The sequence below is a fragment of the Oryctolagus cuniculus genome, chromosome 20, assembly GCF_964237555.1.
Source record: "Oryctolagus cuniculus chromosome 20, mOryCun1.1, whole genome shotgun sequence".
Lineage (NCBI taxonomy): Eukaryota > Metazoa > Chordata > Mammalia > Lagomorpha > Leporidae > Oryctolagus > Oryctolagus cuniculus.
The window spans coordinates 46605234-46633139 of NC_091451.1; the positions used below are offsets into that span (position 1 = coordinate 46605234).

Consider the following 27906-nt stretch of genomic DNA (forward strand, 5'->3'; position numbering starts at 1 on the left):
CCCCCCATGTCCCATGGGTCAGGTCTGCATTTTCTGCTGGTCCCCACATTTTTTTTTTTTTTTTGACAGGCAGAGTGGACAGTGAGAGAGAGAGAGACAGAGAGAAAAGGTCTTCCTTTGCCGTTGGTTCACCCTCCAATGGCCGGCGCACTGCGGCTGGTGCACTGTGCTGATCCAATGGCAGGAGCCAGGTGCTTCTCCTGGTCTCCCATGGGGTGCAGGGCCCAAGCACTTGGGCCATCCTCCACTGCACTCCCTGGCCACAGCAGAGAGCTGGCCTGGAAGAGGGGCAACCGGGACAGAATCCGGCGCCCCGACCGGGACTAGAACCCGGTGTGCTGGCGCCACAAGGCGGAGGATTAGCCTAGTGAGCCGCGGCGCCGGCCATGGTCCCCACATTGACAGCCACTGCTGCGTTTTGGGGTTTGATCTGCAAACACTCACAGTGTCTGCAGCTCCTTTTGACTGCTGTGTGGGGACATGTTACCCGGCAATGCCCGTGACTTGGGGCAGATGTCCTGTGGGCCCAGGGAGCCTGCCTGGGTGATGGGATGTGGGGGCGGCAGTGGGGGGCCCTGGGCAGGGGAGGGCACGGGCGCTGGCTTCACTGGACAGGCCAGAGAGCAGCTCTCACAAGGCTCCCTCTGTGCACCTCAACAGCAGTGAGAACCTGAGCCTGCCCGGCAGGAGGCTCCTCACTGTCCCCACAGCAGCCCCTCGGTGGGGTGGAGGAGGGGCCAGCTGGCCGCCCCCCGGCCCTGGCTACTTCAGGACACTGGCAAGTTGGCCGAGATGTCACCAAGGCACAGCCGGGCTATCAGTCACCTGGGGGCAGGGAGGGGCGGAGCAGCCTCCCCCATGGGGCTTCGTGCACAGGGGCTTGTTGGGACGGCTGATGGTGTCCAGCGCTCACAGGCTGCGCTGGGCAGACACAAACCCCAGCAGTCCTGGTCCTGGCTCTGCCTTGAGGAAGCCAGCAGAGGTGTGAGGGCAGGCAGGGCTGGGCAGATTCTGGGGGCCAGGGACGAGAACAGTGTCTGTCCCCCAGGGTCCTCAGACTCCCCAGGTGGGGCGGGAAGCCATCCTTGACCCAGGGAGATGGTGATGAGCTTCAGGACACCAGGGGGCCTGTGCAGAGCGTGTGCCTGAGCTGGGGGTTTCCGGGGCTGAGGCTAGCCGCACCTGTTCCTCAAAGCTCCTGGGCTGCGCGCCCAGCCTCCCACAGCGGCTTCCAGGGGACACACACCTGGGGCTTAAACAGCACTAACCTAACCACCTACTAAGAGATTGTTTGCTCGAATGAAGGAACGTCCTGCGTAGGCCCTGAGAACCACCCCGGCTCTGAAGAGCGAATCCGTGTTCCACGCGGGGCCCCTGCTGCGTTCGGAGCGCTGCGCCGAGCTTACCGAGGTGCCGCACGTGACCCCACAAGCTGGGGTCCTTCCACACACACCCCACTCAGCCTTCCCCCGTGGCAGGCTCTGGCTCCACCGACAGGACCGTCACGACCTGGCTTGGACCACGTGGGCTGAGCTGCTCCTTCTGGTGAACAGTAAGTGGGTTCTGGGCAGCACACAGTCCAGGTGTTGGGTAGGAAGTCAGACGTGTGTGTGTGTGTGTGTGTGTGTGTGTGTGTGTGTGACATAAAGGCCTGAAGAGAAGGCGTCTCTGTCCAGCATCTGCATCTCAAAGTCATCCTGATAATGTTTCAAGGGCAGCCCGGCCTTCACATCCTGCCCCGCCCCTCCTACCTGATAACCTGCCAGGTGGGGGCCCCGCCCCTTCTGCCTGACAAACCTTCCACAATCTCCCAGGTGCAGCCCAGTATCTGCATCTCAAACACCCTGCTCTGATCCCCATTCTCCAGGGGGTCCTGCTCACCCTTCCTCTGAACCCAGGATGGTGCCAGCTAGCCTTCCTCCTGTCCGATACCTTCAGGGGAAAACTCAGAAGTTTTTCTATTTACATCCAAAAAGCCCTTTGTTCCAAGAGCAGAGGTGGGGAAGCAAGACACATCTCCTTAAAAACCCTTGGCCTCAACCTGACAGCGCGCTCAGCCCTCTGCCTCTCTGCTGAGCCGCTCGCCTGGCCTGGCCAGGTCAGGCCAGGTGTACTCTCTCCACTCAACCTTGTAACCTCGCCCCCACTCACCCCAGTCTGAGCGACTGGGCACTCTCTCAGTCTCAGGTTCTGTCTGGAGAGGTGCCCATCCGTTCTTACAGATGTCCCTTCCCTAACAAACCTTGCTATTTTACCTCCTAATACTCTGTCTCACGCCTGAATTCTTTCATGCGCGAAGAAAAGAACCCTGCCCTTCTCTGGGAACATAGGGGCCTCATCCAGCTCTGCTCAAGACCCCACTGGCAGCCAGCGCCGCGGCTCACTAGGCTAATCCTCCACCTAGCGGCGCCGGCACACCGGGTTCTAGTCCCGGTCGGGGCGCCGGATTCTGTCCCGGTTGCCCCTCTTCCAGGACAGCTCTCTGCTGTGGCCAGGGAGTGCAGTGGAGGATGGCCCAAGTGCTCGGGCCCTGCACCCCATGGGAGACCAGGAGAAGCACCTGGCTCCTGCCATCGGATCAGCGCGGTGTGCTGGCTGCGGTGGCCATTGGAGGGTGAACCAACGGCAAAGGAAGACCTTTCTCTCTGTCTCTCTCTCTCTCACTGTCCACTCTGTCAAAAAAAAAAAAAAAAAAAAAAAAAAAGACCCCACTGGCCGGGCCGGGGAGAGGGCAGGCAGCAGGTACAGCAAGCTTTCATCTCCCTGGATAGTTCTAAACTTGTATTTGAAAGGCAGAAACACAAAGACCTTCCAATTTGTGGTTCACTCCCCAGATGTCTGCAACAGCCAGGGCTGGGCCAGGCAGGCCAGGTCTCGCAGGTGAGTGGCAGGGACACAGGGACTGGCACCACCATGGCTGCCTCCCAGCGCACAGCAGGAAGCCGGCTGGAAGCCAGGCAGCTGGGACCTGCACCAGGCCCTCTGCCACGGGATGCGGGTGTCCCGGGTGGCCACCCACGTTGCTCTGCCAAACACCTGCTCTCCTCCTGACTCTAACGGAAGTAAAGGGGACAATGACCAACAGCCAAGGCCCCACCGAGGGGCCCCAGGGCAGACATGCCGCTCCTCCCCCTGCTCCCAGCCTCACCTTCCCCGTAGAGGAGCTCAGATACCCAGAGTCCCAGCCCCAGCCCCAGCCCCAGCCCCAGCCCCAGCCCCAGCCCCAGCCCCAGCCCCGCCGGCGGCGACACCTTTGGTACACGCCTGCCTCTCGCTTAGCCAGTAGCATAGGCTTGTCCAAGATTAGGTGCACACAGCTGGTACAGTGAAACCAGGAATGGGCCAGCCACTCCCCAAATGGCCACCAACAGCCAGGGCTGGGCCCGGCTGAAGCCAGGATCCAGGACCGCCAGCCAGGTCTCACGTGGGTGCAGGGGCCCGAGTACGTGTTCCACTGCCCTCCCAGCACCAGGCGGGCGGGGAGCTGGACCAGAAGTGGAGCTGCAGCAGGGATTCATTCTGGTGCTCCGGGGCCGGCGCTGTGGCGCAGTGGGTTACAGCCCTGGCCTGCAGTGCCGCCATCCCATATGGGCGCTAGCTGAACTCCTGGCTGTACCCAGGAGTTGGGCCCCTGCACCCGCATGGGAGACCCAAAAGCTGGCTCCTGGCTTCAGACTGGCGCAGCTCCAGCCGTTGGGGAGTGAACCACCGGATGGAAGACCTTTCTCTCTCTCTCTGCCTCTCCTTCTCTGGGTAACTCTGACTTTCAAATAAATAAACAAATCTTTAAATAAAAAACCAAACTGGGGGCCGGTGCTGTGGCCTAGTGGATAAAGACACCACCTGCAGTGCCGCATCCCACACAGGTCACGGGTGCCGGTTCCAGTCCTGGCTGCTCCCATCCAGCTCTCTGCTGTGGCCTGGGAAAGCAGTGGAAGATGGCCCAAGTCCTTGGGCCCTGCACCCACGTGGGAGACCTGGCAGAAGCTCCTGGCTTCGGATCAGCTCAGCTCCGGCCATTGTGGCCATCTGGGAGTGAACCAGTGGGTGGAAAACCTGTCTCTCTCTGCCTCTCCTTTTCTCTCTGTGTAACTCTTTCAAGTAAAATAATAAATCTTAAAAAAAAGAAAAAAAGGAAACAAACTGGTGCTCCAACACGGGTGTGTGTGTGTGTGTGTGCGCGTGCGTGTGCGTGTGCGTGTGCGCGCCAGCACCGCAGGGGGCGGCTCATCCCACTGCACCGCAGCCCTGGCCAGCACTAAGACTGCTGACTCAGGCTCTCGCAATCCACAGGTGCTACAGCGAGGCAGGCTCCGCCCACTCACAGGGAGACCCCAGTCAGCCCTCACTGGAGGGGGGGGCCTGCCCCCCCAGGGGAAGGACGCCCGGACAGGGCCTGCCCTCAGGCAGCGGGGTTCAGGCCGGCTCTGCTGTCCCCGAGGCTGCTCGGCTGTAGCGGCTGCAGATGCGCACAGGACGCGGTGCTCCCCCACACCCACCCGACCTGAAGCCAACGCTGGCTGCGCAGTTACATTCAGCACTCACGCAGCCTCACGAGCGACTGCTTCCGGAATGTTCCAGAGTTGTCACTCTGCCTCCCATCGGCTCTGGTGCACCGATCCTGAAGCACTCTGCAACTCGGGCGCTGCTCTCCCGGGCCTGCGTCGGTGCCGCCGCCACCCTGGAGGCCCAGCGAACGGCTACGGCACCCTGCTCCTGTGACGGCGGGGGACCCGCCCTTCCGACCCTCAGGTTTCCCTGGGGTCCCGGGGGCAGCGGGGGGCACTGAGTCAGCACCGCACGGCGGGGGCACAGCTCACAGACGCTTTATTCATGCCGCAGGGCAGCCGGGGCGCGGGCGAGCTGCGGCGACCGCAGCGGGTGGACGCGTCCTCTCACACTCCCAGCACAGCTGGCTAGTGACGGCCGTGGGCGGCGCCGGAACCTTCGGGAAAAGATGCAACATTAGGAGGATGCGACGCGCAGAATTTAGTCTGCGATGCCCGTCTCAACAAATCGGGAAGTGTGAACACAGCTTCGCAGGACACGGGGGGCGCGGGGGTTATCCCCACGGGGGGCACGGGGTCCGCGTGGCTCGCGGGACCAGTTCTGCTGCCCTCGGGAAGACCAAGGGAGCGGGGAGTGGGGGTGCCTGTGCAGCTAACCTGTGCGCCCCGCTCCCCACTACCCGACGTCTCCCGCTGGAGAGGGGGTGCCAGGGGTCTTCTGTTCAGAGCACGAGAAGCAGGTACCCAGTCCCTCCCAGCAGGCACGGCCACCGCGAGCCCCGAGGTGTCCACGCACCCCCGCGGTACTGGACTGTCCCCGAGCCACGCAGGACACAGCTCGTGGGTCAGAAACCTTACCTTTCATCGCTTTGCTTCTTTTATCTAAAAAGGAAGGAAACAACGCGTCATTCCAGGGTTTCATAAAAACGCCTGTGGTCGACTCACGGTGAAAACCCACCCTGGGCTACGGTAGCGACAGCGGCAGCGCACCCACTGCAGGCCCGCGGGTGGCCTCCCCCGCCCCGGGCTCCTAACGAGCTGCGGCCAGCGGCTCTCTGTACCCCCGCGCCTTATCTCTGCTCCACCAAGGCCCCTCCTCTCAATGCACCGTGGAAAAGCGTCAGGCGTGCAGGGCCGCGGGGAAGGCACCATGAGCACCGCTCGGCAGCCGTGCCCGCCCGACCACGGCAGCCTGCGCCTGCGGCCAAGGCCGGGTCCCGGGAACAACGCCTCAGAAAGGGTTCAACTTCCTGGCATCCAGGTCTTCTTGGATGTGACGCAGCTGCCCCCGAATGTCTCTCAGGGGACAGATGCTGCTCGTGCCCTCAGAGCCCCACACGTGGCTCTGACGCCCGTGTCTTTCAGTTGAGGGTGGCGACTCTTCGGGGCCAGTGCTGTGGCCTGACCGCTTAGCAAAGCCCACAATGCCGGCACGCCGTACGGGTGCTGGTTCGAGTCCCAGCTGCTTCATTTCCAATCCAGCTCCTGCTGGTGGCCTGGGAAAGCAGCGGAAGATGGCCCACGTGCTCAGGCCCCGGCCCGGCCCTGGATACCGCGGCCATCTGGGCGTGAACCAGCAGATGGAAGACCCCTCTCTCTACCTCTGCTTGTCACATAAACGCATCTGAACAAGGGGAACTGCTCTTGCGGACGGGAGCCGGGCGAGGCACTCACCGGCGCTCCGGATCTTGTACACGATGAAGCTCATGAGCCCCATGCCCATCCAGATCTCCTGGTAGACCTGCGTGTAGTAGGGCCTCATGGGTGTCCACACGCTCTTGACAACGCTCTGCAGCATCTGCAAGTGCACAGCGCGGGTCACCGTGGCTCCCTCTGCCAGTGGGACCCGCACCCACGGCGCCGCCGGGGCCTGGCGCCGGTCTCCGGCCGCCCCCCCACCAGCCTGCCCTCCCCAACGGCTGTGCCACCAGCAGCAGTCCTGCTGGGTGCAGACTCCGGTCGGTGCCTGTCGGCACGCTCAGGGGCTGGCACTCAGAGCCGAGGCACCAGGTGGCCGCGCTGGTCCCTCAAAGGCCACACACCCGGCCAGCCACGGCCAGCGACAGAGCGGCAGTGACTGCACAAGCGAAACCAGCTGCTTCGTTACTGGGCTTGACCGGGAAAGGGAACCGCGTTCTCGGCGAGTCTGCGTGCATCGCGCTCCGTTTCCATCTGTGTGCTCGGGGACCCCCGAGGGTCTGCAGGACTCCGGCCACCTGCCGAGCCTGCGCCCGGTCTGGGCTGCGGCCAGGAACGCTGCCCCTCACCCAGCTTCTCTGGGGACCCTCTGCTGCCCTCACTGGGTCTCTCAGAGGCCCAACCCCCTCAAGGGTCAGTGCCGTCCTCCATTACTGCGACCTGTCCCACGGTCAGCCTCTCATTCAGCAAACATGAACCAGGCACACACGAGGCACCGGAGCCGGGCAACACGGCAGAGCCGGGACAACTGGGTGTGTGTGCGTGTCCTGGGCAGAGGCTGTGCACGCCAAGGAGAACCTGGGGAGTCGGGAAGAGTGGGAAGGAGGCCACGGCGACCGCCAGCTCCAACCCTGCTCTGCACCTGCCACCAACTTGAACTGTCTCTCCCTCACCTGCAGAAGAGGCACAGAAACGGAACCCAGGGCCGGCGCCACGGCCGTAGCAGGTAACGTCGCCCCCTGCAGTGCGGGCATCCCATACGGGTGCTGGTTCAGTACCAGCTGCTCCACTTCCGATCCAGCTCTCTGCTGTGGCCTGGGAAGCAGTAGAAGGTGGCCCAAGTCCTTGGGCCCCTGCACCCGCGTGGGAGACCAGGAGGAAGCTCCTGACTTCAGATTGGTGCAGGTGTGCTGCCCCCCAGGGCCCAAGACGGCCTCGGAGGAGCAGTCTGGTGTGGAGTTACACAGATCTCCATCCCGTGGTTCACAACCCGAACGTCTCAACAGCTGGGGCTGAGCCAGGAGCTGCGTCCTGGCCTCCCCCTCGGCGGCAGGCAGTGGGGGAGCAACCGATCCCAGGCACCACGTGCCACAGCGCCCACCCCGAGAGACGGCCAGGCGGGAGGACTCAGGTTAGCGTGCTCCTGCCGCCCACGCCGGAGACCCGGATCGCGCTTCCGGCTTCAGCCGGGCACTGGCCGTTACGGGCATCTGGGGAGTGGACCGCAGAACTCTGCACACTCTGGGGGCGGCGATGTCGTCGTTAGCACGGCGGGGGGGTTCGCACACGGCACAGCCGGGGCAGTGTCCAGGAGAAGGGCGCAGGTAAGAGGCCACAGACGGTCTCGGGCGCCCCGACGCCGGCTCCCTCCGGCCTCCGCGTATTCGCGCACGGCGAATATCCCCGCTCCTGCCCCCACACCCGCCCCGACTTGCCTTCTAGCCAAGGCTGTCCCGTCTGCCGGACAAACCACACCTGACAGCCAGGGCCCCGCCTTCACCCCGAGCCCGTTCCGTCCACCGCTGCAGATCCCGACTCAGAGGCCAAGCGGGTGTCCGCCTGCAGCCACGCAGTCCCGGCGCCGGGCAGCGGCCGCCCACGCTCGCTGACCACGGCAGGGGACACCCGCCCGCCCCAAGGCCCCCAGGAAAGGCGCGCCTCTCGGCCCGCACCGCTGCCGGCAGAAGCCCCGGCGGCACAGGTGCCTTGCGCGCGTGACCGGCCGACGCCCCACTCGCAGCGGACCCCGGGACGCACACCGCGGCCGGCCCCCAAGGTCAGGGGCGCCGGGGGGCTCCCGCCTGCCCTCTCAGCCCGCTCCCGCCCCCTCGGCCCGCCCCTTCGCGTCCGCGCTGCCCACAGCTGCGCGCGGGGTGCGCCCCGGCACTCACCTCGGCGCACACGACCGCCCGGGCCGCACCAGCGCCCGCGGAACCGAAAACTCGGGAAGGTCACGGAGCACGCACGCGCCGCGCGGAGCCTGCCGGGAAGACGGAAGCGGCCGCCGCGCTCCGAGGCCAGAGCGCCTCCAGGTGCGCTTGCGCACCACAGCGCCCCCGCCGGCCGCCCGCAGGAGTGGAGGACTCCCGGCCTGGGAGCTGGCCTGTCCACCCGGTCCTAGCAGGTGGTTTAGTGAGTCCAGGAAAGGTCCATCCGCACCGGACGAGTTGATGAGGTAATATGCCCTCTTTTTTTTTTTTTTGAAAGGCAGAGTTACAGAGAGGCAGAGGCGTGGGTGGAGGGGAGGGGAGGTCTTCCATTCACTGACTCACTCCTCAGAGGGCCCAAGGGCCAGAACGGGGCGATCCAAAGCCAGGATCCAGGAGCTTCTTCGGGTCTCCCACGTGGGTGCAGGGACCCAAGCACGTGGACAATCTTTCACTGCTTTCCCAGGCCACATCAGAGAGCTGGATCCGAAGCGGAGCAGCCGGGACTCGAACCGGTGCCCATATGGGATGTCAGCACTGCAGGAGGCGGGTGTACCCGCTATACCACAGAGCCCCCCCTTTTTTACAAATATTTTATTTATTTGAGAGGCAGAGTTACAGACAGAGAGAGGGAATATATTAAATCTTATCAACAGAGAAAGAAGCCCTCCCCAGGGCTGCCGACATGAGCTATTACCAGAGAAATTGCAGGGTTCTGGCTTCGCGCAAGAAAGAATTCAGGCGTGAGACAGAGTAGTGGGAGGTAAAATAGCAAGGTTTGTTAGGGAAGGGACATCCGTAAGGACGGATGGGCACCTCTCAGACAGAGCCTGAGAGACTGGGGCGGGGGGGCAAGGTTACATGGTTGAGTGGCGAGAATACACCTGGCCAGACCAGGTGGGTGGCTCAGCAGAGAGGCAGAGGGCTGAGCGTGCTGTTGGGCTGAGGCCAGGGGTTTTTAAGGAGATGGGTCTTGCTTCCCCACCTCTGCTCCTCTTGGAACAAAGGGCTTTTGGATGTAAATAGAAAAACTTCTATCTGAAACAAAGGACTTTATGGATGCAAATGTTATCAGGCAGGAGGAAGGGTGGGCAGGACCCCCTAGAGAATTGGGATCTGGAGCAGGGTACTGGGCTGCACCTGAGAGATTGTGGAAGATTTGTCAGGCAGAAGGGGTGGGGACCCCCCCCCCCCACCTGGCAGGTTATCAGGTAGAAGAGGGCAGGGCAGGGCAGGATGTGAATACTGGGCTGCCCGAAACACCATCAGGATGACTTTGAGATGCAGCATACGCTGGACATAGTCTTCCCTTTAGGCCTGTTACACACACATAAGCTCATACCTAACTTCCTACCTAACATTCCCCCCTCAAGAGGCAATACCCAATATTCTTTTTTGGGATTATGGATGGAGTTCCGTTTTCTGTAACTTCTTCAAAGCTGGCATGTGGGCGTCGAGGGGGATTTGTGTATTTCCTCTTGCTATCTGTCTTATGGTGTGCAACAGTGGCCTTGGAAAGACTGTCCTGCTTGGTCCAGAGGGCTGCTCAAGGTCGTCCAGCAGAATGGGCTGGAAGGCTTGTCTGACAACCATTTGGAGTTCGACAGCTTTTAGTCTGTTAGAGACAAAACAAACAAGGGCATTAAAAACACACGGTCCAAAGAGAAGCAGCAAGATTACAGAAGTTCTTGGGCAAAGGAGAGGAAATAGCCAGGATTTCCATGACCAGATGTCAGGCCAGAAATCCCAGCCCTGCTTGGCCTGGTCCTGGAGGTGCTTGGCTTTGTCCAAGAAAGTACGAATTTGGGTTTGTACCTGTCCAGTCTGACTGACCCAGAGACAACATTCTTCCTGGAGCATGGCACAGACACCTCTCGGAGCAGCAGTTAGCATGTCCAATATTTCTTTCTTTCATAACCTTTTGTGACTTCCACACACCCTCTTCAACTTACTTGAAACATTCCATCATTTCCATTCCAGTCTAGAGTAAACTAGCCATCAGGATAAAGTCATTCTTACAAACCATGTCCTTTCCTTATTTAAAAAACTCTTTCCTTCTAACCTTCATTACCAAGAACACTCTTTCCTGTGCTGGCCTGCAGCACAAAGAACCGGGTTTCCTAAAACAGAGAGTGGGAATGCGGGGACAAGGACGCAAAGAATGGAGCCAAGACAAATCCTGATCAAGGCTCGTTTATTCAACAAATCCAGTAGTATTTAAACATGACCAGTTGTATACAAGAAGGCACACAAAAGATTTACATATCCAAGACTTTTGTGGTTACAAAGAGTTCCTGATAAGGTTCTTCCTGCCTCTTCCTGGAATCTCCTTAGCCTTTTGTCTGTGCCAGGATGTCTCCATCCATATGTTTAAGTGTAAACAAAAGGGGCGACTGCCTGTGGCTGCCCACACTTTCCTTTTTAACCTTCCTTACCAAGCACACATTTCTATACTTGTGATGTTTTCCATAGAATCTGGTTGGCTCTTTCTACCTCACCAGAAGACTGAGGTCTCCATGCAGAGTGAAGGTGCCGAGTTATTCCTAGGGCCTCAGAAATCCCTTGTGTGATCTAGAGCTCTGGGTAGGTGATCAGTTCTGCTAACTGAGCAGAAGTTGCTGGGGGCAGAGCACGCTTCAGTAACGTGCCAGTCCATAACTATTGCATACCCTGAGAAGCAGGTCCCGTCTGACAAAACTGTTTCTGTCTGTGAACCAAACCTCATCTGCGTTAGCCAGGGGGCTGTCTTTTAGGTCCCTTCTGCTGGCATAGATCAAGTCTATATAGTCTCAGTACAGGAGTGGAGGGGACCACTTTCCCCTGGAACTGGCGTTAAAGTAGCTGGATTTAAAGTGGAGCAATGCATTATTTTTACCTGAGCATTTTCCAGAAGGACCTGATACATTAGTATCCTACTATCTGTGAGCCAGTGAAAGCCCTTTTGCTCTAACAGAATTTATTTATTTATTTATTTATTTTATTTTATTTTTTTGACAGGCAGAGTGGACAGTGAGAGAAAGAGACAGAGAGAAAGGTCTTCCTTTTGCCGTTGGTTCACCCTCCAATGGCTGCCGTGGCCGGCGCACTGCGCTGATCCGAAGCCAGGAGCCAGGTGCTTTTCCTGGTATCCCATGGGGTGCAGGGCCCAAGCACTTGGGCCATCCTCCACTGCACTCCTGGGCCATAGCAGAGAGCTGGCCTGGAAGAGGGGCGACCAGGACAGAATCCGGCGCCCCGACCGGGACTAGAACCCGGTGTGCCGGCGCCGCAAGGTGGAGGATTAGCCTATTGAGCCACGGCACCAGCCCTAACAGAATTTATTTGATGTGGGGTATAAAGGGTGATATCTTGCCCCACTGTAATTCTAGATACCTCCTCCGTCAGCAAGGCAGCTGCTGCCATCCTTAGGCAGAGAGGCCATCCTTGTGCAACCATGTCTAAGGTTTTAGAAAAGTAGCCCACAGGTTGCTTAACAGGTCCCAGATCCTGAGTTAACCCTCCAAAGGCAACTCCCTGCCTCCCAGTGATGTACTGCTGGGATGGTCTCTCTGGTCTTGGCAGTCCTAGCACAGGGGCTTTAGTCATAGCATCCTTTAGCTGGGAAAGGCTGTGGTTTGCTCTTTCCCCCAAAGGAGGGGCTCTGCTTTGGCTGCCTGTCGAGAGCCTGGTTTAGGAACTGTGCTATTTCCCTGTATCTAGGAACCTGTAAGCTGACAGAGAAAAGCTGGGACTGCCTGAAGTTTGCAGAAGTAGGAATTTGCTGCATGGCCCATATCCTCTCTGGGGCGGGGGAAAGCACCACCCTCCCCAGCCCGACAGACTGGGCCTCCTGCTTCTGTCTGCGATGAGCCAAGGCGCCTGGGTGGGCACAAGCCCCCTGGGTGGGCCCAAGCCCCGAGGGCGATGAAAGGGGCGCAGGCGTGTTTGGCTGGCTGGGGGTTTTCCAAGAGAAATGGAAAAAACAAAACCAAAACCAAGGACAGAGAAGCCTTGCAGTCCCCGCGGGCAGCTAAATGAAGCCTTGTGCTGAACCGTAGGGGAGACCTGGAGGGGACACGGCCGATGGCCAGTCTGGGATTCTCCAAGGACAGAAACCGGGGTTCAGTGAGGGAGGCGAGGTGAGCGCAGTGCTGGACGCACTGAGAATGAGACGAGGGTTAGAGGCCTGCAGGCCGGGGAGTCAGCTGTCGCCCCTCATTACCAGCAGAGCCGCCCTGGGGAGCCGGCAGGGGCCGCGGTGGCCTGGTTCCCGGGAGCCTCTCGCCACCGCGCACAGTGCAGCGCTCCGAGGCTGCGCGGCCTGTGACGTCACCACGCGATGACCGGGAGCACCGGCCCCCCCCCCCCGGGGCAAACTGACGCCTGCACAGGTGCGCGGGCCTCACGCAGACGGCGCTGACCTTCTGTGAAAACGCTCTGTGACGTCCAGTGAGCTCACTGCTATTTTAAAATGAATTAATGAGTAAACACCCCAAACAAAAGTTCTTTGGGGTCTTCGCAGCTTTTTTCCCCAAACTGCCCTCCTGTTCTTGTTCTGGGAGGTGCAGTGTTTAAACCAGTCCCTGTCCTCTGGCTTCTTGCAACATGAAAAGGCAGGTTTTCCAGAAATTCTTCGTCGTCAAGCTCTCTGAGAAGCACACGCTGCGCCACGCGTGGGCGGCACCCACAGGCAGGCGGGGGCCATCTGAGAATCCAGATGTCGGGCTCCTGGCTGTGCTCCCAGCCCCGCGACTTCCCCGCAGGCATTTGGAAGATCTCCCTCTGTCTCTTCCTTTCTCTTTCACTCTGCCTGTAAAACAAATAAATGAATCGTTAAAAAAACAAGGAAAATAATTTTAACTTGCAAATTTCCTATTTTACATGCAAAGGCAACTAACTTCAAATTGTGTCCATCTTCAATAAATGAGAGCTTTAGGATTAGGGGCCGGCACCGTGGTGCAGCGGGTAAAGCTACCGCCTGCAGTGCCCGCATCCCACATGGGCTCTGGTTCTAGTCCCAGCTCCTCCACTTCCGATCCTGCCCTCTGCTATGGCCTGGGAAAACAGTACAAGATGGCCCAATCCTTGGGCCCCCTGCACCCACATGGGGGACCTGGAAGAAGCTCTTGGCTCCTGGCTTTGGATTGGTCCAGCTCCAGCCGCTATTGCTATCTGGGGAGTGAACCAGTGGATGAAGATTCTCTCTCTCTCTCTCTTTGTAAATCTGCCTTTCAAATAAATAATTTTTTTTATAAAAAAGGGATTAAAGACAGTTTTGAAAAAATTAAGAAGCAAAATATGAGAAAAAATAGTAGGGTGCCCTTAACAAGTGCTGAATAGAATAAAACCAAACGTTACAGTTTCTCCCTTTACCAAGAATACTGGCACTGATTATTTCACATATACATGTCAACCTCTCAAGATACAAGTCCCAAGACGACTGAATGGTTTGGACCAGTTTCTTTTTCTCCAACAAAAGAACTCCTACCTGCTAGATTAAAACACACACACACTCTGGGGGCCTGCATGTGGTACAGCGGGCCAAGCCTCTACCAGCCGCACTGGTATCTCATGATGGGTGCCAGTTCGAGTCCCGGCTGCTCTGTGTCTGATCCAGCTGCCTGCCGTGGCCTGGGAAGGCTGTGGAGGATGGCACAAGGGCTTGGGCCCCTGCACTCGAGTGGGCGACCCAGAAGAAGCTCCTGGCTCCTGGCTTCAGATTGGTCTAGCTCCAGCCCTTGCGGCCATTTGGGGAGTGAACCAGTGGATGGAAGGCCTGTCTCTGTCTCTGTCTCTCTCCGTAACTCTGCCTCTCAAATAAATAATTCTTAAAAAAAAAAAAAAAAACACCCTATACTCTGTTGCTGTGGATTCGTTCTGAGAGGAGAAGTGCGGTAGGGGCAAGAAGTGCAAAGTCACCACACAGACACAGGGTGCGGGTGGGGGAGGGGGGAAGAGTCAGGTGAAGTCCAGAGCAGCACACTGACTCGTTTATTTCAGTTGGTACAGCAGCTTATATAGCCGAGGCAGCCAATCCGGTCAAGGGGCGGTTTATGCCCTAACCAGTCACTGCCTGTTGCCAGGCAGGCTCCGTTGCCAGGTGGTTTCCCAGGTGGGTTCTGCAGCCATTCCTGAGTAACTGACGCTCATTGCCAGTGGCCATCTTAGCACTGCCTTCTCATTCTACCACAATACTCTTACACATTTTTTAAATATCAGTGGTAACCAGTTACTCAGCATATTGATATTTTTTTATTTTTTTAAAAGGATTTATTTTTTGAAAGGCAGAGTTACAGAGAGAGGAGAGAGAGAGAGAGGTCTTTCATCTGCTGGTTCTCTCCCCCAAATGGCCGCAGCAGCTGGGGCTGGGCCAGGCTGAAGCCAGGAGCCAGGAGCTTCTTCTGGGTCTCCCACTTGGGTGCAGGGGCCCAAGGGCTTGGGCCATCTTCTACTGCTTTCCCAGGCCACAGCAGAGAGCTGGATCGGAAGTGGAGCAGCTGGGACTAGAACCAGCACCCACATGGGATGCTGGCACTGCAGGCAGAGGCTTAGCTTACCACCCCACTGTGCTGGCCACGTTGATACTTTTTATTTATTTTTAAATTTTTATTATTTTTATAAAATATTTATTTGAAACTCAGAATTACACAGAGAGAAGAGAGGCAGAGAGAGATAGAGAGAGAGAGAGAGCGAGGGGTCTTTCATCTGATGGTTCACTCCCCAACTGGCCACAATGGCCGGAGCTGCGCCAATCCGAAGCCAGGAGCCAGGAGCCTCTTCCGGGTCTCCCACGTGGGTGCAGGGGCCCAAGGACTTGGGTCATCTTCCACTGCCTTCCCAGGCCACAGCAGAGAGCTGGATCGGAAGAGGAGCAGCCAGGACTAGAACCGGCACCCATATGGGATGCCGGCGCCTCAGGCCAGGGCGCCAACCCACTGTGCCACAGCGCCAGCCCACATTGATACTTTTTAAAAAGAAGTGGCTGGCGCCGTGGCTCACTAGGCTAATCCTCCACCTTGCGGTGCCAGCACACCAGGTTCTAGTCCCGGTCGGGGCGCCGGATTCTGTCCCGGTTGCCCCTCTTCCAGGCCAGCTCTCTGCTGTGGCCCGGGAGTGCAGTGGAGGATGGCACTTTGGGAGACCAGGATAAGTACCTGGCTCCTGCCATCGGATCAGCGTGGTGCGCTGGCCGCGGCAGCCATTGGAGGGTGAACCAACGGCAAAGGAAGACTTTTCTCCCTCTCTCTCACTGTCCACTCTGCCTGTCCAAAAAAAAAAAAAAAAAAGGCCGGCGCCGCAGCTCACTAGGCTAATCCTCCACCTAGCGGCGCCGGCACACCGGGTTCTAGTCCCGGTCGGGGCGCCAGATTCTATCCCGGTTGCCCCTCTTCCAGGCCAGCCCTCTGCTGTGGCCAGGGAGTGCAGTGGAGGATGGCCCAGGTGCTTGGGCCCTGCACCCCATGGGAGACCAGGAAAAGCACCTGGCTCCTGGCTCCTGCCATCGGATCAGCGCGGTGCGTGGGCCGCAGCGCACCGGCCCGGCGGCCATTGGAGGGTGAACCAACGGCAAAGGAAGACCTTTCTCTCTGTCTCTCTCTCTCACTGTCCACTCTGCCTGTCAAAAAAAAAAAAAAAAAAAAAAAAGCTTTGTGAATATTGTCTTTTTAAGAAATCCTGGGCCGGTGCTGTGGCTCACTAGGTTAATCCTCCACCTGCGGCGCCAGCATCCCATGTGGGTGCTGGGTTCTAGTCCTGGTTGCTCCTCTTCCAGTCTGGCTCTCCACTGTGGCCCGGGAAGGCAGTGGAGGATGGCCCAAGTGCTTGGGTCCCTGCACCGGCATGGGATACCAGGAAGATGCACCTGGCTCCTGGCTTCGGATTGGTGCAATGCCGGCTGTAGCAGCCATTTGGGGAGTGAACCAATGGAAGGAAGACGCTTCTCTCTGTCTGTCTCTCTCACTGTCTATAATTCTACCTGTTAAAAAAAAAATCCTGGACAGAATTGGGGCAGGTGCCTTGGTGCACTGGGTTAATCCTCTGCCTGCGGTGCTGGCATTCCATGTGGGCGCTGGTTCTACTCCCAGTTGCTCCTCTTCCAGTCCAGCTCTCTGCTGTGGACTTCGAAAGTAGTGGAGGATGGCCCAGGTGCTTGGGCCCCTGCACCTGCATGGGAGACCCGGAAGAAGCTCCTGGCTCCTGGCTTCGGATCGGCACAGTTCCAGCCATTGCGGCCATTTCGGGGGTGAAACAGTGGAAGGAAGACCTTTCTCTGTCTCTCCCTCTCACTGTCTGTAACTCTACCTCTCAAATAAATAAATAAAATCTTTTTTTTTTTTAAAAAAAGTCCTGGACAGAGTCACAGTAGGGACAGAATCATCCCAGTGCACACCCACATACCTCCTGGTTCTGATTTAGGGTCCTTTTCCCAAAGAAACTTATTCTAAGGAGTTTGGAGAATTAACAGTACACACCAAGGGGATAATCTGAAGTCAAAAAACTATTGGCTCTGGGCAGCAGGACCATAGGTAATGACACAACCCAGGGATCCCACTCCCACGTGTCCAGGTAAGGACACGACCCAGGGATCCCACTCCCACGTGTCCAGGTAAGGACACGCACCCACTGAGGGATCCCGCTCCCGCGTGTCCAGGTAAGGACACGACCCAGGGATCCCGCTCCCGCTGTTTCCAGATGTGGATCACTGTCAGTGTGACACTGGGGAGGGACACCTTTTGTGCACGGGTATTACTTGGGACACCAGCCGGCCACAGTGAAGCAGTGGCAGCATCAGAAGGACAGGGAGGCCGCTGGTTGGAGATGCGCCCTGCGCACATCCTGCTCGGGAGACGAAGGTGTCCCCGGACAACTCAGTGACGGCCGCGCTACCATTACAGCGGCAGCCAGGACCCTGTGAATGCAGCCGGGGTGATGGCTCGGTTGAGAGAATGCACACAGAGGACACTGGTCGGCCCCCTCCCCTCCCTGGACTGAACCAGCACCGACATTGCAACAGAATATTATATTCGGCTTTCTCAGGCGCATCTGTGGGAAGCTGGATGGGAAGTGGGGCCGCCAGGACTTGAACCGGCGCCCACATGGGATGCTGGCATTGGGGGTTTTGCCCCTTGAGCCACAGTGAAGCAAGGGAGCTAGTGACTGGCTTCTCACACCTCCCATATATTTTTTATTTGACAAGTAGAGTTATAAACAGTGAGAGAGACAGAAAGGTCTTCCTTCTGTTGGTTCACTCCCCAAATGGCCGTTATGGCCTGTGCTGTGCCGATCCGAAGCCAGGAACCAGGTGCTTCCTCCTGGTCTCCCACGCGGGTGCAGGGGCCCAAGTACTTGGGCCATTCTCCACTGCCCTCCCGGGCCACAGCAGAGAGCTGGACTGGAAGAGGAGCAACTGGGACAGAATCCGGGGCCCATATTGGATGCCGGCACTGCAGGCGGAGGATTAACCAAGTGAGCCATGGTGCCGGCCCCTGACCTCCCATATTTTGTAGAGAAAGACATGAGGTGTGTGTCATGGGTTCAGATCTATAGATGGAAAGACTTCCAGGGCTGAGCTGCGAGAGTGTAGGAGGGAGGCTGGCAGCCACACCGCGCAGTTAGGCATCAGTTCTTGGAGCAGCCCAGTGCAGAGATGCATCGTAGTCTACCGCCAGCAAGTCCCAAGCTACCTGTGTGCTCCGTGTCTTGCAAGAATGTGAAAGATGAGCCGGTGCCGGGGCTCACTAGGCTAGTCCTCCGCCTGCGGCGCCGGCACCCCGGGTTCTGTCCCGGCTGCCCCTCTTCCAGGCCAGCTCTCTGCTGTGCCCGGGCGGGCAGTGGAGGACGCCCAGGTGCTTCGTCTCCCGAGCAGGATGTGCGTAGGGCGCGTCTCCAACCAGCGGCCTCCCTGTCCTTCTGATGCTGCCACTGCTTCACCGTGTAAATGCCGTAGCGGCCATCGGGGGGGTGAACCAATGGAAAGGAAGACCTTTCTCGCTCTCTCTTTCACTGTCTAACTCTGCCTGTCAAAAAAAAAAGATGGGGGCCGGTGCTGTGGTGTAGCAGGTAAAGCCGCCACCTGTGGTGCTGGCATCCTATATGGGCACTGGTTCAAGATTTGGCTGCTCCACTTCCAATCCAGCTCTCTGCTATGGCCTGGGAAAGCGGCAGAAGATGGCCCAACTCCTTGGCCCCTGCACCCACATGGGCGACCTGGAGGAAGCTCCTGGATCCTGGCTTCAGATCAGCTCAGCTCCGGCCATTGTGGCCATGTGGGGAGTGAACCAGTTGATGAAGACCTCTCTCTCTCTCTCTCTGCCTTTCAAATAAATAAATAAATCTTAAAAAAAAAAAAAAGAGTAAGGGGTGGAGGCTGGCCTTGTGGTGCAGCAGGTTAAGCCACTGCCTGCAATGCTGGCCTCCCATTGGAAGTGCCTGGCCCAGGCTCTACTGTTACAGCTGTCTGGGGACCGAATCAGCAGATGGAAGATCTCTGTCTCCCTCTGTCACTCTGCCTTTCAAATAAGTAAATACATACATTTACTATATCTTTAAAAATAGAAAAAGGAATGTAAAAGGTGAGAAGCCACTGTCTTAGGGAGTTTTTAATACATTTATTTATAATACAATAAATTTATTTATAACAATAAACTTTATAATAAATTTATATATTTTATATTTTTATAATTTATAATTATATATTTATAATAATAAATAACATTTATAAGATTTATTTGAAAGGCACAGTTACAGAGAATCAGAGACAGACAGGTCTTCCGTCCGCTGGTTCACTCCCCAAATCACAATGGCCAGAGCTGGGCCAATGCAAAGCCAAGAGCCAGGAGCTTCCCCCAGGTCCCCCATGCAATGTCGGCGCCCAAGGACTTGGGCCATCCTCCACTGCTTTCCCAGGCCACAGAGAGAGCTGGCTGGGAAGAGGACCAGCCAGGACTCGAACCGGCGCCCACGTGGATGCTGGTGCTGCGGGCCGGGGCGTTAACCACTGCGCCCCAGCACCGGCCTGAAGGCTGTGATTGTGAATTCTACAAAGCAAGAGGTGGCCAGGTCGGGAGGGTCGTGGTTCCCTGGTGCTGAGGTCTCTGTGAACGGGAGCAGGTGGTGGGGTGGGCGGCGCTGCTGGCAGGCTGTCCTGCGTTCTGGGGGCACCTGTCCCTGGAGTGCCCTAACCATGATTTACCTGGACAGGGTTACAAAGAGAAAGGAGACAGCACCTCCCACTCGCGGTTCACTGCCCCAACGGCCACAAGGCCAGGCCCGGCCAGGGCGGACCCCGTCTGTCCCCACGCGGGCGCTCGGCCTCACCGCGGCTCTCCCAGGCCACAGCAGGGAGCCGGGTCGAAAGCTGAGCAGCCGGGCTCCAACCCGCGTCTGCTGGGACGCTGGCGCCGCACGCAGCCCCAGGACACCTGGCCTAGGACAGGCCGGGGTCGCACTGGGGGTCACCTCCTACTCAGCCCCGCCTAGGGCAGGCCGCCGGGGTCGCACTGGGGGTCACCTCCTACTCAGCCCCGCCTAGGGCAGGCCGGGGTCGCACTGGGGTCACCTCCTGCTCAGCCCCGCCTAGGGCAGGCCGGGGTCGCACTGGGGGTCACCTCCTACTCAGCCCCGCCTAGGGCAGGCCGGGGTCGCACTGGGGTCACCTCCTGCTCAGCCCCGCCTAGGGCAGGCCAGGGTCGCACTGGGGTCACCGCCGGCTCAGCCCTGCCTAGGGCAGGCCGGGGTCGCACTGGGGCCCCCGCCGGCTCAGCCCCGCCTAGGGCAGGCCGGGGTCGCACTGGGGGTCACGTCGCACTGGGGGTCACCGCCGGCTCAGCCCCGCCTAGGGCAGGCCGGGGTCGCACTGGAGGTCACCGCCGGCTCAGCCCCGCCTAGGACAGGCCGGGGTCGCACTGGGGGTCACCTCCTGCTCAGCCCCGCCTAGGACAGGCCGGGGTCGCACTGGGGGTCACCTCCTGCTCAGCCCCGCCTAGGACAGGCAGGGGTCGCACTGGGGGTCACGTCGCACTGGGGGTCACCGCCGGCTCAGCCCCGCCTAGGACAGGCAGGGGTCGCACTGGGGGTCACGTCGCACTGGGGGTCACCGCCGGCTCAGCCCCGCCTAGGGCAGGCCGGGGTCGCACTGTCCACGCTGCCTGCTCTACGGCGCGGGGGCTTCGCGCTGTCCACTTCTCTGCGCCGAGGCCGCCGCAGAGCCGGGTGCGCTCGCACTCCCCCGGCCCCAGCCTCCGGTTGCACCGTCCTGCGTCCGCGCAGACCTGTTCCGGCCCAGGTCGGTGTCGGCCGCGGTGCTCGAGCCGCAGGTTTGGAAGGACGAGGAATCCGGCCCTGTGCTGGCCCGGCGCACTCCTCGTCGACCCTCAGGGCTCCGCCGTGCCACTTCCTCCGAGAAGCCTTCCCGACTTCTCCTTATCCCTGTCCTCCACACAGGCGCCAAGTCCCGCAGGACACCGCCTCCGCCACCGTGGGCCTCACTGGCCCCGGGCAGGCAGCAGGGGCTCAGCAACCTCCAGCCCTCTTCCGCCCGCAGCAAGTCCACAGGTGCGGTGCCCGACGCCTCCGCCCTGCACCTGCTCCTCGGGCTCCGCGGAGGCGGCTCAACTTTTCCCGGCAGGCCTTGCGCGGGGAGGTGGGGCGTGCCGCGGCTCACAGCAGCCCTTGCGCGGCAGGGCGGGGCAGAGGCACGTGGCTGCGCGAGGTGGGCGGGATCCTTGACTCCCGACTGGGCGAGACGCGATCTGATTGGAGGGCCTCACGCAGTGGGGGCGGGAACGGCGGGGGCCGCGGCCCCACCCGGCCCTCAGGGCCGCGCGCTGATTGGAGAGTTCCCGGAGGGGGCAGGGTGTTGGAACGGCGGCGCCGCGCAGGCGCGCTCCCTCGGCCGTCGCAGTTCCCGCCGCTCGGAGCAGGCGGTTGAGGCGGCGCCGACGCCGCGCTGCGGTCCACCATGCTGCGCAAGCTCACCGTCGACCAGATCAACGACTGGTTCACCATCGGCAAGACCGTGACGAATGTGGAGCTGCTGGGCTCGCCGCCCGCGCTCCCGGCCGAGGCGGCCCGGGAGGAGGCGCCGCACAAGGCCGCCGGCGCGAACGCTGACCCGGCCGAGGCCCCGACGGTCGAGGCCTGTGGAAGGTAGGCCGCGGGCTCGCGTGCAGCCGGGACGGCCGGGGTCCCCGAGCCCGAGCCCCTGGGCAGCCGGCCTCCCCGCCGTGGGCTCGGTTCCGTCGCAGATGGACGTTTCGAAGCGAGTTTCCGGTGTCCGGAGAAGCGGAGCGGAGGGGACAGGCGAGGGTGTCGCCTGGCGGCCAGCAGCTTGCGGCCGCCCTCCGCCTGGTCCCGGGCTCTGGCCGTGTCCACCTGCGGGGGGGGGGCGGCTTGGCTCTACTTCCGGCTCCCGGCGCTCTCGCTTCGTCCTCGCCGCCCGCCGAGAGGTTCGCAGGCCCGTCTCGTCCCACGGAGGGAGGTGGCGCAGGAAGTCCAGCGTGGGAGAGTCCGACCTCAGCCGCGTGCCCACGCGCAGATGCCCTTCGGGATCTGGCCCTGCGCGCGTGTCCCCCCCTGCCCGGGAGGCGGACGGCGGGGGCGCCAGGTGTCTTCCAGCCTAGGCGGCAGCCCCGGAGGGGGCGCTGGGCTTGTGCGCACGCGTGCTCGGATTGAAGGAGGCGCAGGGCAGACGGGGTGGGGGTGAGGGCCGAGCCCCGACGTGAGCTGGGGTGGCTGGTTCATTCTGCGTGTCCGCTTGGCGGGGCCCTGGGTGTTTGGGGGAAGCTGTGTGTTGGATGAGGACTTGCAGCCGAGTGGTGTCCCCCACGGCCGGGCGGGCCTCCCACGGTCAGTCGGGGGCTGACCTCTCTGAGCCAGAAGGAACCCTGTCCGGAGACCGTGGCCTGCAGCCCCCCCCCCCCCCCCCCCCGCCATGGCCTGCCCTGCGGGTTAGGACTTGCACCTGTCCGGTCCTGTGAGCTAATTCCTGAAAATAAACTCTTCGTAAACTCAGCTTGTTGGTTCTGTTTGTTGGGTGGTGAGTTCTCACTAATACACCATCCAAACCGGAGATAGGAAGATGGCTTAGACCCGGCAGGTTGGGCGGGGGTGTGCGCTGTCGGAATTAAGGATACCGAATTTTAAAGACTTGGCTTCTTTATGTTGAAAGAGTTGGAGAGAGGGAGAGGGAGGTCTTCCATCCTCTGGTTTGCTGCCCAGATGGCTGCAGTGGCCAGAGCTGGGCCAGGGAGCTGGATTGGAAGTGGTGCAGCCGGGACACAAACTGGCACCCACATGGGATGCCGCCCTCACAGCTGGCGGCTTTACCCGCTGTGCCATGGCGCCGTCTCCCAGGATCCATTCTTTTTTTTTTTTTTTTTTTAAAGATTTTATTTATTTGACAGAGTTACAGTAAGAGGGAGAGACAGAGAGAGAGGTCTTCCTTCTGTTGGTTCACTCCCCAAATGGCCACCTCGGTGGGCGCACCTCGCTGATCCGAAGGCAGGAGCCAGGTGCTTCTCCTGGTCTCCCATGGGGTGCAGGGCCCAAGCACTTGGGCATCCTCCACTGCACTCCCTGGCCACAGCAGAGAGCTGGCCTGGAAGAGGGGCAGCCGGGAAAGAATCCGGCACCCATATGGGATGCTGGTGCCGCAGGCGGAGGATTAACCAAGTGAGCCATGGAGCCCCCCCCCCCCTTTTTTTTTAAGGATCCATTCTTTAGATCGAGGTCAGGGCCTTGAGCTGGGCTGGATAACAGGACGGGGGTGGAAAGCAGTTGCAGGCGACACCCAGGTTTCTGGCTGAGCGACAGGAAGCTGTTGGCACCCACAGGGAGGCAAGGCTGCAGGGGTAACTGGCTCCTGGGGGCAGTGCTAGGGGTTTGATTGTGCGTGTGTGGACTCTTCTGTCAGCCAGAGCTGCGAGCAGCCTGGAGCTGAGGGAGGTCTGGCTGGGGCTGGGTGTGTGGGGTTCAGGGCTTGGAGACCTCAGACGCTGGGTGTGTGTGGAGGGGGAGGCGGCCGGGCGGCCAAACCTGGGTGTTGGGTGTTGGGGACTGGGCAGGTGGAGTGAGCAGAGGGGTCAGGCAGGCGGGGGGGAGGGCACCCACTTTTACAAGCAGCTGTTGGCCTGGTGCCCTTCGTGTGCACATCTTTGTGTTTTCCGTGAGTTGTTTTCCTGGGCTGTGCTCCCCGTGCAGGGGTTTAGCGAGGGTCTGGGCCCCTCACTCTGCCTCTCAGTGCAGTGCCCGCCCGGCACAGCAGGGGCGCTGGTAGTGAGTGAGCTGCCTCCGCAGATCCCGGTCCTGGCTCTTACAATGCCAGACCTCAGACCTCGTTCTATGCACAGTCGCTCCCAGCCTGCGTGCCTGACTCCCGGGAGGGGCGCGTGCCCTGTGCGCCCAGCCAGCGGCATCAGTAGGAGTGTTACACAGTGGGGTTTAAGTCGAAATTGAGGGCAGCTGAATGTTATAGGAACTGGCCAGGAAAGCAGAGAAAAAGCGAAGTGTTTTTTTTTTTTTTTTTTTTTTTTTTTTTGAGTGGATATTTAATTGTAGTCTTGCTTTATTTTTAGGGGAAGGCAAAGCAGCCTCCTAACACAGGCTCAGGTTTTTGGATTTAGCTTTGAGAGTGGTGAAGGCTCGCACTGTGTCAAAAAACCCAACTCATGCATCGTTTCCTGCTTTTTGTTAATTAATTTTTGTTGACAGATTTCCTGCCATCCATTCCCCAAACGCCCACGGCAGCTGAGTCTGCGACAGGCTGAAGCCAGGAGCCTGGAGCCCCGAGTGACCCTCGTGGGTGGCAGGGGCACGAGGAGGACTCGCCGTCCGCTGCCGCCCCGGGTCATTGTCAGGAGCCAGGCCCCCGCGGGCACTGCAGGCGGCGTCCTGGTCGTCCTCTCCGGTCCTGCGTTGAGTGCAGCTGGAGTGCTGACTTCTGCTACTTCACCTGGTGTGGCAGAGATTCAGCTTCTGCTTTTGAGAGTGGCAGCTGCTGACGCTCCGGTCCGTGTGTTTTGCTGGCGTGTTGTGTTGTGGAGCTGCGTTTATTGCACTTAACTTAGCACTGAGATAAGAGTGTGGCGGGAAGGAGCCTGCGGCGGAGATCCAGCGCCCTGGTCTCCCGTCCCTGCTGAGAACGAAATCATGCAGTGGGCTGTTGGCTTCATTTCCGTTTTTATTGTAAAGATAAGATCCACATTAACCATTTTATTCTACCCATAGCTTCTGTTAGAATAACAGTCCAGCTTCACCCTGTCCCACGTAGGATTCCAAACCGCATAGCAGGTAAGGTTGCCGTAGTTCCTGGAGAGGTGTCTGAGTACAAGGAAATACTGCACACTCTAGATACCGGGACACGTTTTAGCTAAGTGCCTACCGTTCAGGGAAAGCGTAGTGTGCTTAGAGCATCTTAGAAGGGAGCGCTGCAGTCGGGGCCGCTTCTGACCTCGCGACAGAGGCAGAGGCCGTTGCTGTCCCGGAGGCGCGTGCTCTCGGTGGCTGTAGACACCGCTCGGCTGCCGGTGGCTTAACTGCGCGGGTGAGGCTGCGGCAGGCTCCACGTTCCGCGAGAGAGCGCCAGGTACCTGCTCTGTGTGTCTTTGTCCACGTAACTTGAGATGGTGGGTATTTCCTCCTTGCCGGCCCCCGAGGGCGCCTGCAGACCCCCGGGGGCGCCCCCTCTGCCAGCGGCACTCAGGAAATCTCTCAGGACCTGCTTGAAGATGTAGACTATTTCCCACGGCAATACATCATTTTCTGCCAAAACTTCTCGAAATCTAGGGGAAATGGGTAACCAACATTCAGTTCAGAGAATTTGTTGTGTTCCTGTATCTCCTGAATACAGCTCAGATAATGGAATTCTGCGTTGATACCTGACTTTGCCTTAAAACTATACTTGTAGTAAAGGAGCTGTGATTGTAATACGCCGTTTCCTGCCAGTAAGACGCCCCCAGGTGCACTTGTGCAGCTCGCTAGGGGTTTTGGTGGCTGGGTGTCTGGTGTGTGCGGTGGGACTGACAGGCTGGACTGGCGTGCGTCCGAGTGTGCGGGGAGGGGTCGGGACGGCCACGGCTTTACCTGCTGAGCACAGCTGCGGTTTGGCAGGCCTGCACTTGGGAGCAGAGGACTTCGAGTTGTCTCTGTTCAGTGGCTGGGATGGCCGCGTGGGGACTCTGGTGGCTTCTCAGCCAGTTGCAGTCCACGCCTGCTTTCTTCCCTTTTTGCTCATTTTCGATCTCTTGGATGAACCTCTCTCGTTCCTTCAGGTGCCACGTTAGCTCCCGAAGCAGGGTCTGCGTTGCTGCGTCCGAGCCAGCGTTGGCTGTGGCTTTGTAGGCGTCCGCCTTGGGCCACTTCATCCAGCCAAAGAGTGGCATCGTCAGCCTGTGGAAATAGCATCACTTGTTTATTTGCATAAAACGTACAGTTCTGATGAGTTTATTGGTTTATTCACATAAAGTTGAACACATGAAGTTCCCCTGCTGCTGAATATGCAGGTCAGAATAAGGTCAGAACATGGATTGAAGTCTTCATTTCTAACTAGGTCAGTGCCAGATCCAGGCTTTGAAAACACTTTTCTGGAGCTAAGCAGAAATTAAATGTACAGAATCAGACACAGTCCACAGAGAGACCGCTTCTGAAATCACAGACTTGCTCCTGCGGGCTCTTAGGCGGAAGGTCTAAACCAGCCGTGTGTGAGGAGAGCGGTCTGCAGTTCGATTTGCGCTTTCATAGAAAAGCTTCGCACTTACCCTGGCTGCTCGCTGGGCTCAGCGCACACGCGCGGGCGGGAGCCGGGCCTCACCGCGCCTGTCCTGTCCCCCTGGGTGTGTCGGCCGCGGAAGGGAAGAGCCTGCTGGCCCACTGAGACTGCGTTTGGAGTGAATCTCTGTTAGGAACGAGGTTGCGATGTCTTCGTCTGGAGCGAGTGCTCACTAGTTCACCTCTCAGTAAGCTCGAGGAAGTGACAGGAATAACTACTAATCTTCACAGATTATGTAACCGTCCACCTTCGGACGTAGCCAGTCTGTTTAGGAAACACGCCGGCAGCTGTGGAGGCTGGTCCTAAATGCATTCGGACGTGTCTTTGGCAGGGAAACGGGGAGCGGCCGGCTGAGCGAGCGCCCCGCATGCGCTCCCGGCTGAACTGGACGCTGCCGCCTGCTGTGCTGCTGGGCTGTGCGTAGCTGTAGGGCACAGTTAGTGCTGTGTGTTGGTGCCTGTAGAGCTCTAAAAATAACCATGTTGCTTTTATTCTTCAGCTTAACTTTCAGGCCGCCTAGAAGCCAGGTCACTGTCCCCTCTAATGAACGCAGGAGAAAGAGATCAGACTTGGCTGTGCGAAGCCCGTGTCCTGAGAAGGCTGTGGTGGTTGAGCAAAATGGGAAGGAAGGTGCGTCCGTCCCCGTGAGGTAGTTAGCGGCATTGCATCCTGTGTTCGCGTGGGCTTTTTCTTGCCTAATGGTCAGGACATTTCTCTTTGAGACGTTGAATGCTACAGGCTATTAGAAGCACTTGAAGAGGTGACTTTAAATAAACTGTGTCTCTGAAGACAGATGACAAGGTGGCACTGAGTTACCAGGAACAGAGCACAGAGACCCTGAGTAAAATGCGGCTTAAGTTCGTGTGTTCTGATACTGTGTTTCCATTTCAGACAGTTACAAAGTGGCTATTCAAAAGCAGAGGTGGCAATAGAGTCACTGTGATTTTTTTTTTAAGATTTATTTATTTATTTGAAAGGTAGACTTAGAGAAAGAGAGACAGATCTTCATCTGCTGGTTCACTCCCTAAATGGCTGGGCCAGGCTGAAGCCAGGAGCCAGGAGCTTCTTCCGGGTCTTCCAAGTGGGTGCAGGGGCTCAAGTACTTGGGCCGTCGTCAGCGGTTTTCCAGGTCCATTAGCAGGGGGCTGGATAGGGAGTGGAGCAGCTGGGACTTGAACCAGTGTCCATATGAGATACCAGTGCTGGCTGGCGCTGCGGCTCACTTGGCTAATCCTCTGTCTGTGGCGCAGGTACCCCGGGTTCTAGTCCCGGTTGGAGCGCTGGATTCTGTCCCGGTTGCTCCTCTTCCAGTCTAGCTCTCTGCTGTGGCCCGGGAAGGCAGTGGAGAATAGCCCAAGTGCTTGGGCCCTGCACCTGTGTGGGAGACCAGGAGAAGCACCTGGCTCCTGGCTTCGGATCAGCGCAGCGCACCGGCTGTGGCAGCCATTGGAGGGTAAACCAACGGCAAAAGGAAGACCTTTCTCTCTGTCTCTCTTTCTCTCACTGTCCACTCTGCCTGTCAGAAAAAAAAGATACCAGTGCTGCAGGCTGCAGCTTAATTCACTGTGCCTCAGTGCCAGCTGCACTGTGATTTTTTTTTAATGTATCTGAGGGGCAGATATAGAGACAAAGAGGCAGAGGGAGAGCTCGCATCTTCTGGTTCACACCCTGGTCATCACACCCGTGATGACCAGGGCTGGGCCAAGCCAAAGTCAGGAACCAGGAACTGCACCCAGGTCTCCACATGGTGCTGGGACTCCAATACTTGAGCCATCACGGGCACCTGCAGGGTGTGTGTGGTCAGGAGGCT

General features: G+C 58.9%; 3 protein-coding genes across 5 annotated transcripts in view; 1 reads left to right on the plus strand and 2 right to left on the minus strand.

Annotated features, from left to right (window-relative positions):
* Window positions 1–4810: 4810 nt before the first annotated feature.
* Window positions 4811–8470, minus strand: ATP5MJ (ATP synthase membrane subunit j). Of its 2 annotated transcripts, none has more exons than XM_051834936.2 (4): window positions 8318–8470; window positions 6183–6306; window positions 5367–5390; window positions 4811–4945 (listed from the first exon to the last, which is right to left on the minus strand). In XM_051834936.2, the coding sequence occupies exons 2-4, from the start codon at window positions 6304–6306 to the stop codon at window positions 4917–4919; spliced, it is 177 nt and encodes a 58-aa protein (XP_051690896.1). In that variant the 5' UTR covers window positions 8318–8470; the 3' UTR covers window positions 4811–4916. The 2 variants fall into 2 exon arrangements, with proteins under 2 accessions (XP_051690896.1, XP_051690897.1); XM_051834937.2 differs by lacking the exon at window positions 8318–8470 and adding an exon at window positions 7862–8158.
* A 12729-nt stretch (window positions 8471–21199) lies between these two features.
* TDRD9 (tudor domain containing 9) overlaps window positions 21200–27906 on the plus strand; it is an 84372-nt gene continuing 77665 nt past the window's right edge. For both annotated transcript variants that reach the window (XM_051834938.2, XM_051834939.2), the window contains exon 1: window positions 21200–21478. In XM_051834938.2, coding sequence (XP_051690898.2) covers window positions 21291–21478 — 188 coding nt within the window. In that variant the 5' untranslated portion in view covers window positions 21200–21290. The remainder of the gene's footprint in view (window positions 21479–27906) is intronic.
* RD3L (RD3 like) lies at window positions 24492–26483 on the minus strand. Its single transcript, XM_070065447.1, has 3 exons — window positions 26086–26483; window positions 25412–25717; window positions 24492–25110 (listed from the first exon to the last, which is right to left on the minus strand). The coding sequence occupies exons 2-3, from the start codon at window positions 25708–25710 to the stop codon at window positions 24861–24863; spliced, it is 549 nt and encodes a 182-aa protein (XP_069921548.1). The 5' UTR covers window positions 25711–25717; window positions 26086–26483; the 3' UTR covers window positions 24492–24860.

Coding starts and splice junctions, on each gene's coding strand:
- RD3L (XM_070065447.1), bottom strand. CDS start 25,710: ATGCCACTCTTTGGCTGGATGAAGTGGCCCAAGGCGGACGCCTACAAA. Junction 25,111..25,411: donor ACCGCAGCTGTGCTCAGCAG/GTAAAGCCGTGG, acceptor CATTTCCCCTAG/ATTTCGAGAAGTTTTGGCAG.
- ATP5MJ (XM_051834936.2), bottom strand. CDS start 6,306: ATGCTGCAGAGCGTTGTCAAGAGCGTGTGGACACCCATGAGGCCCTAC. Junction 5,391..6,182: donor GTACAAGATCCGGAGCGCCG/GTGAGTGCCTCG, acceptor CTTCCTTTTTAG/ATAAAAGAAGCAAAGCGATG. Junction 4,946..5,366: donor AAGAAGCAAAGCGATGAAAG/GTAAGGTTTCTG, acceptor CTTTTCCCGAAG/GTTCCGGCGCCGCCCACGGC.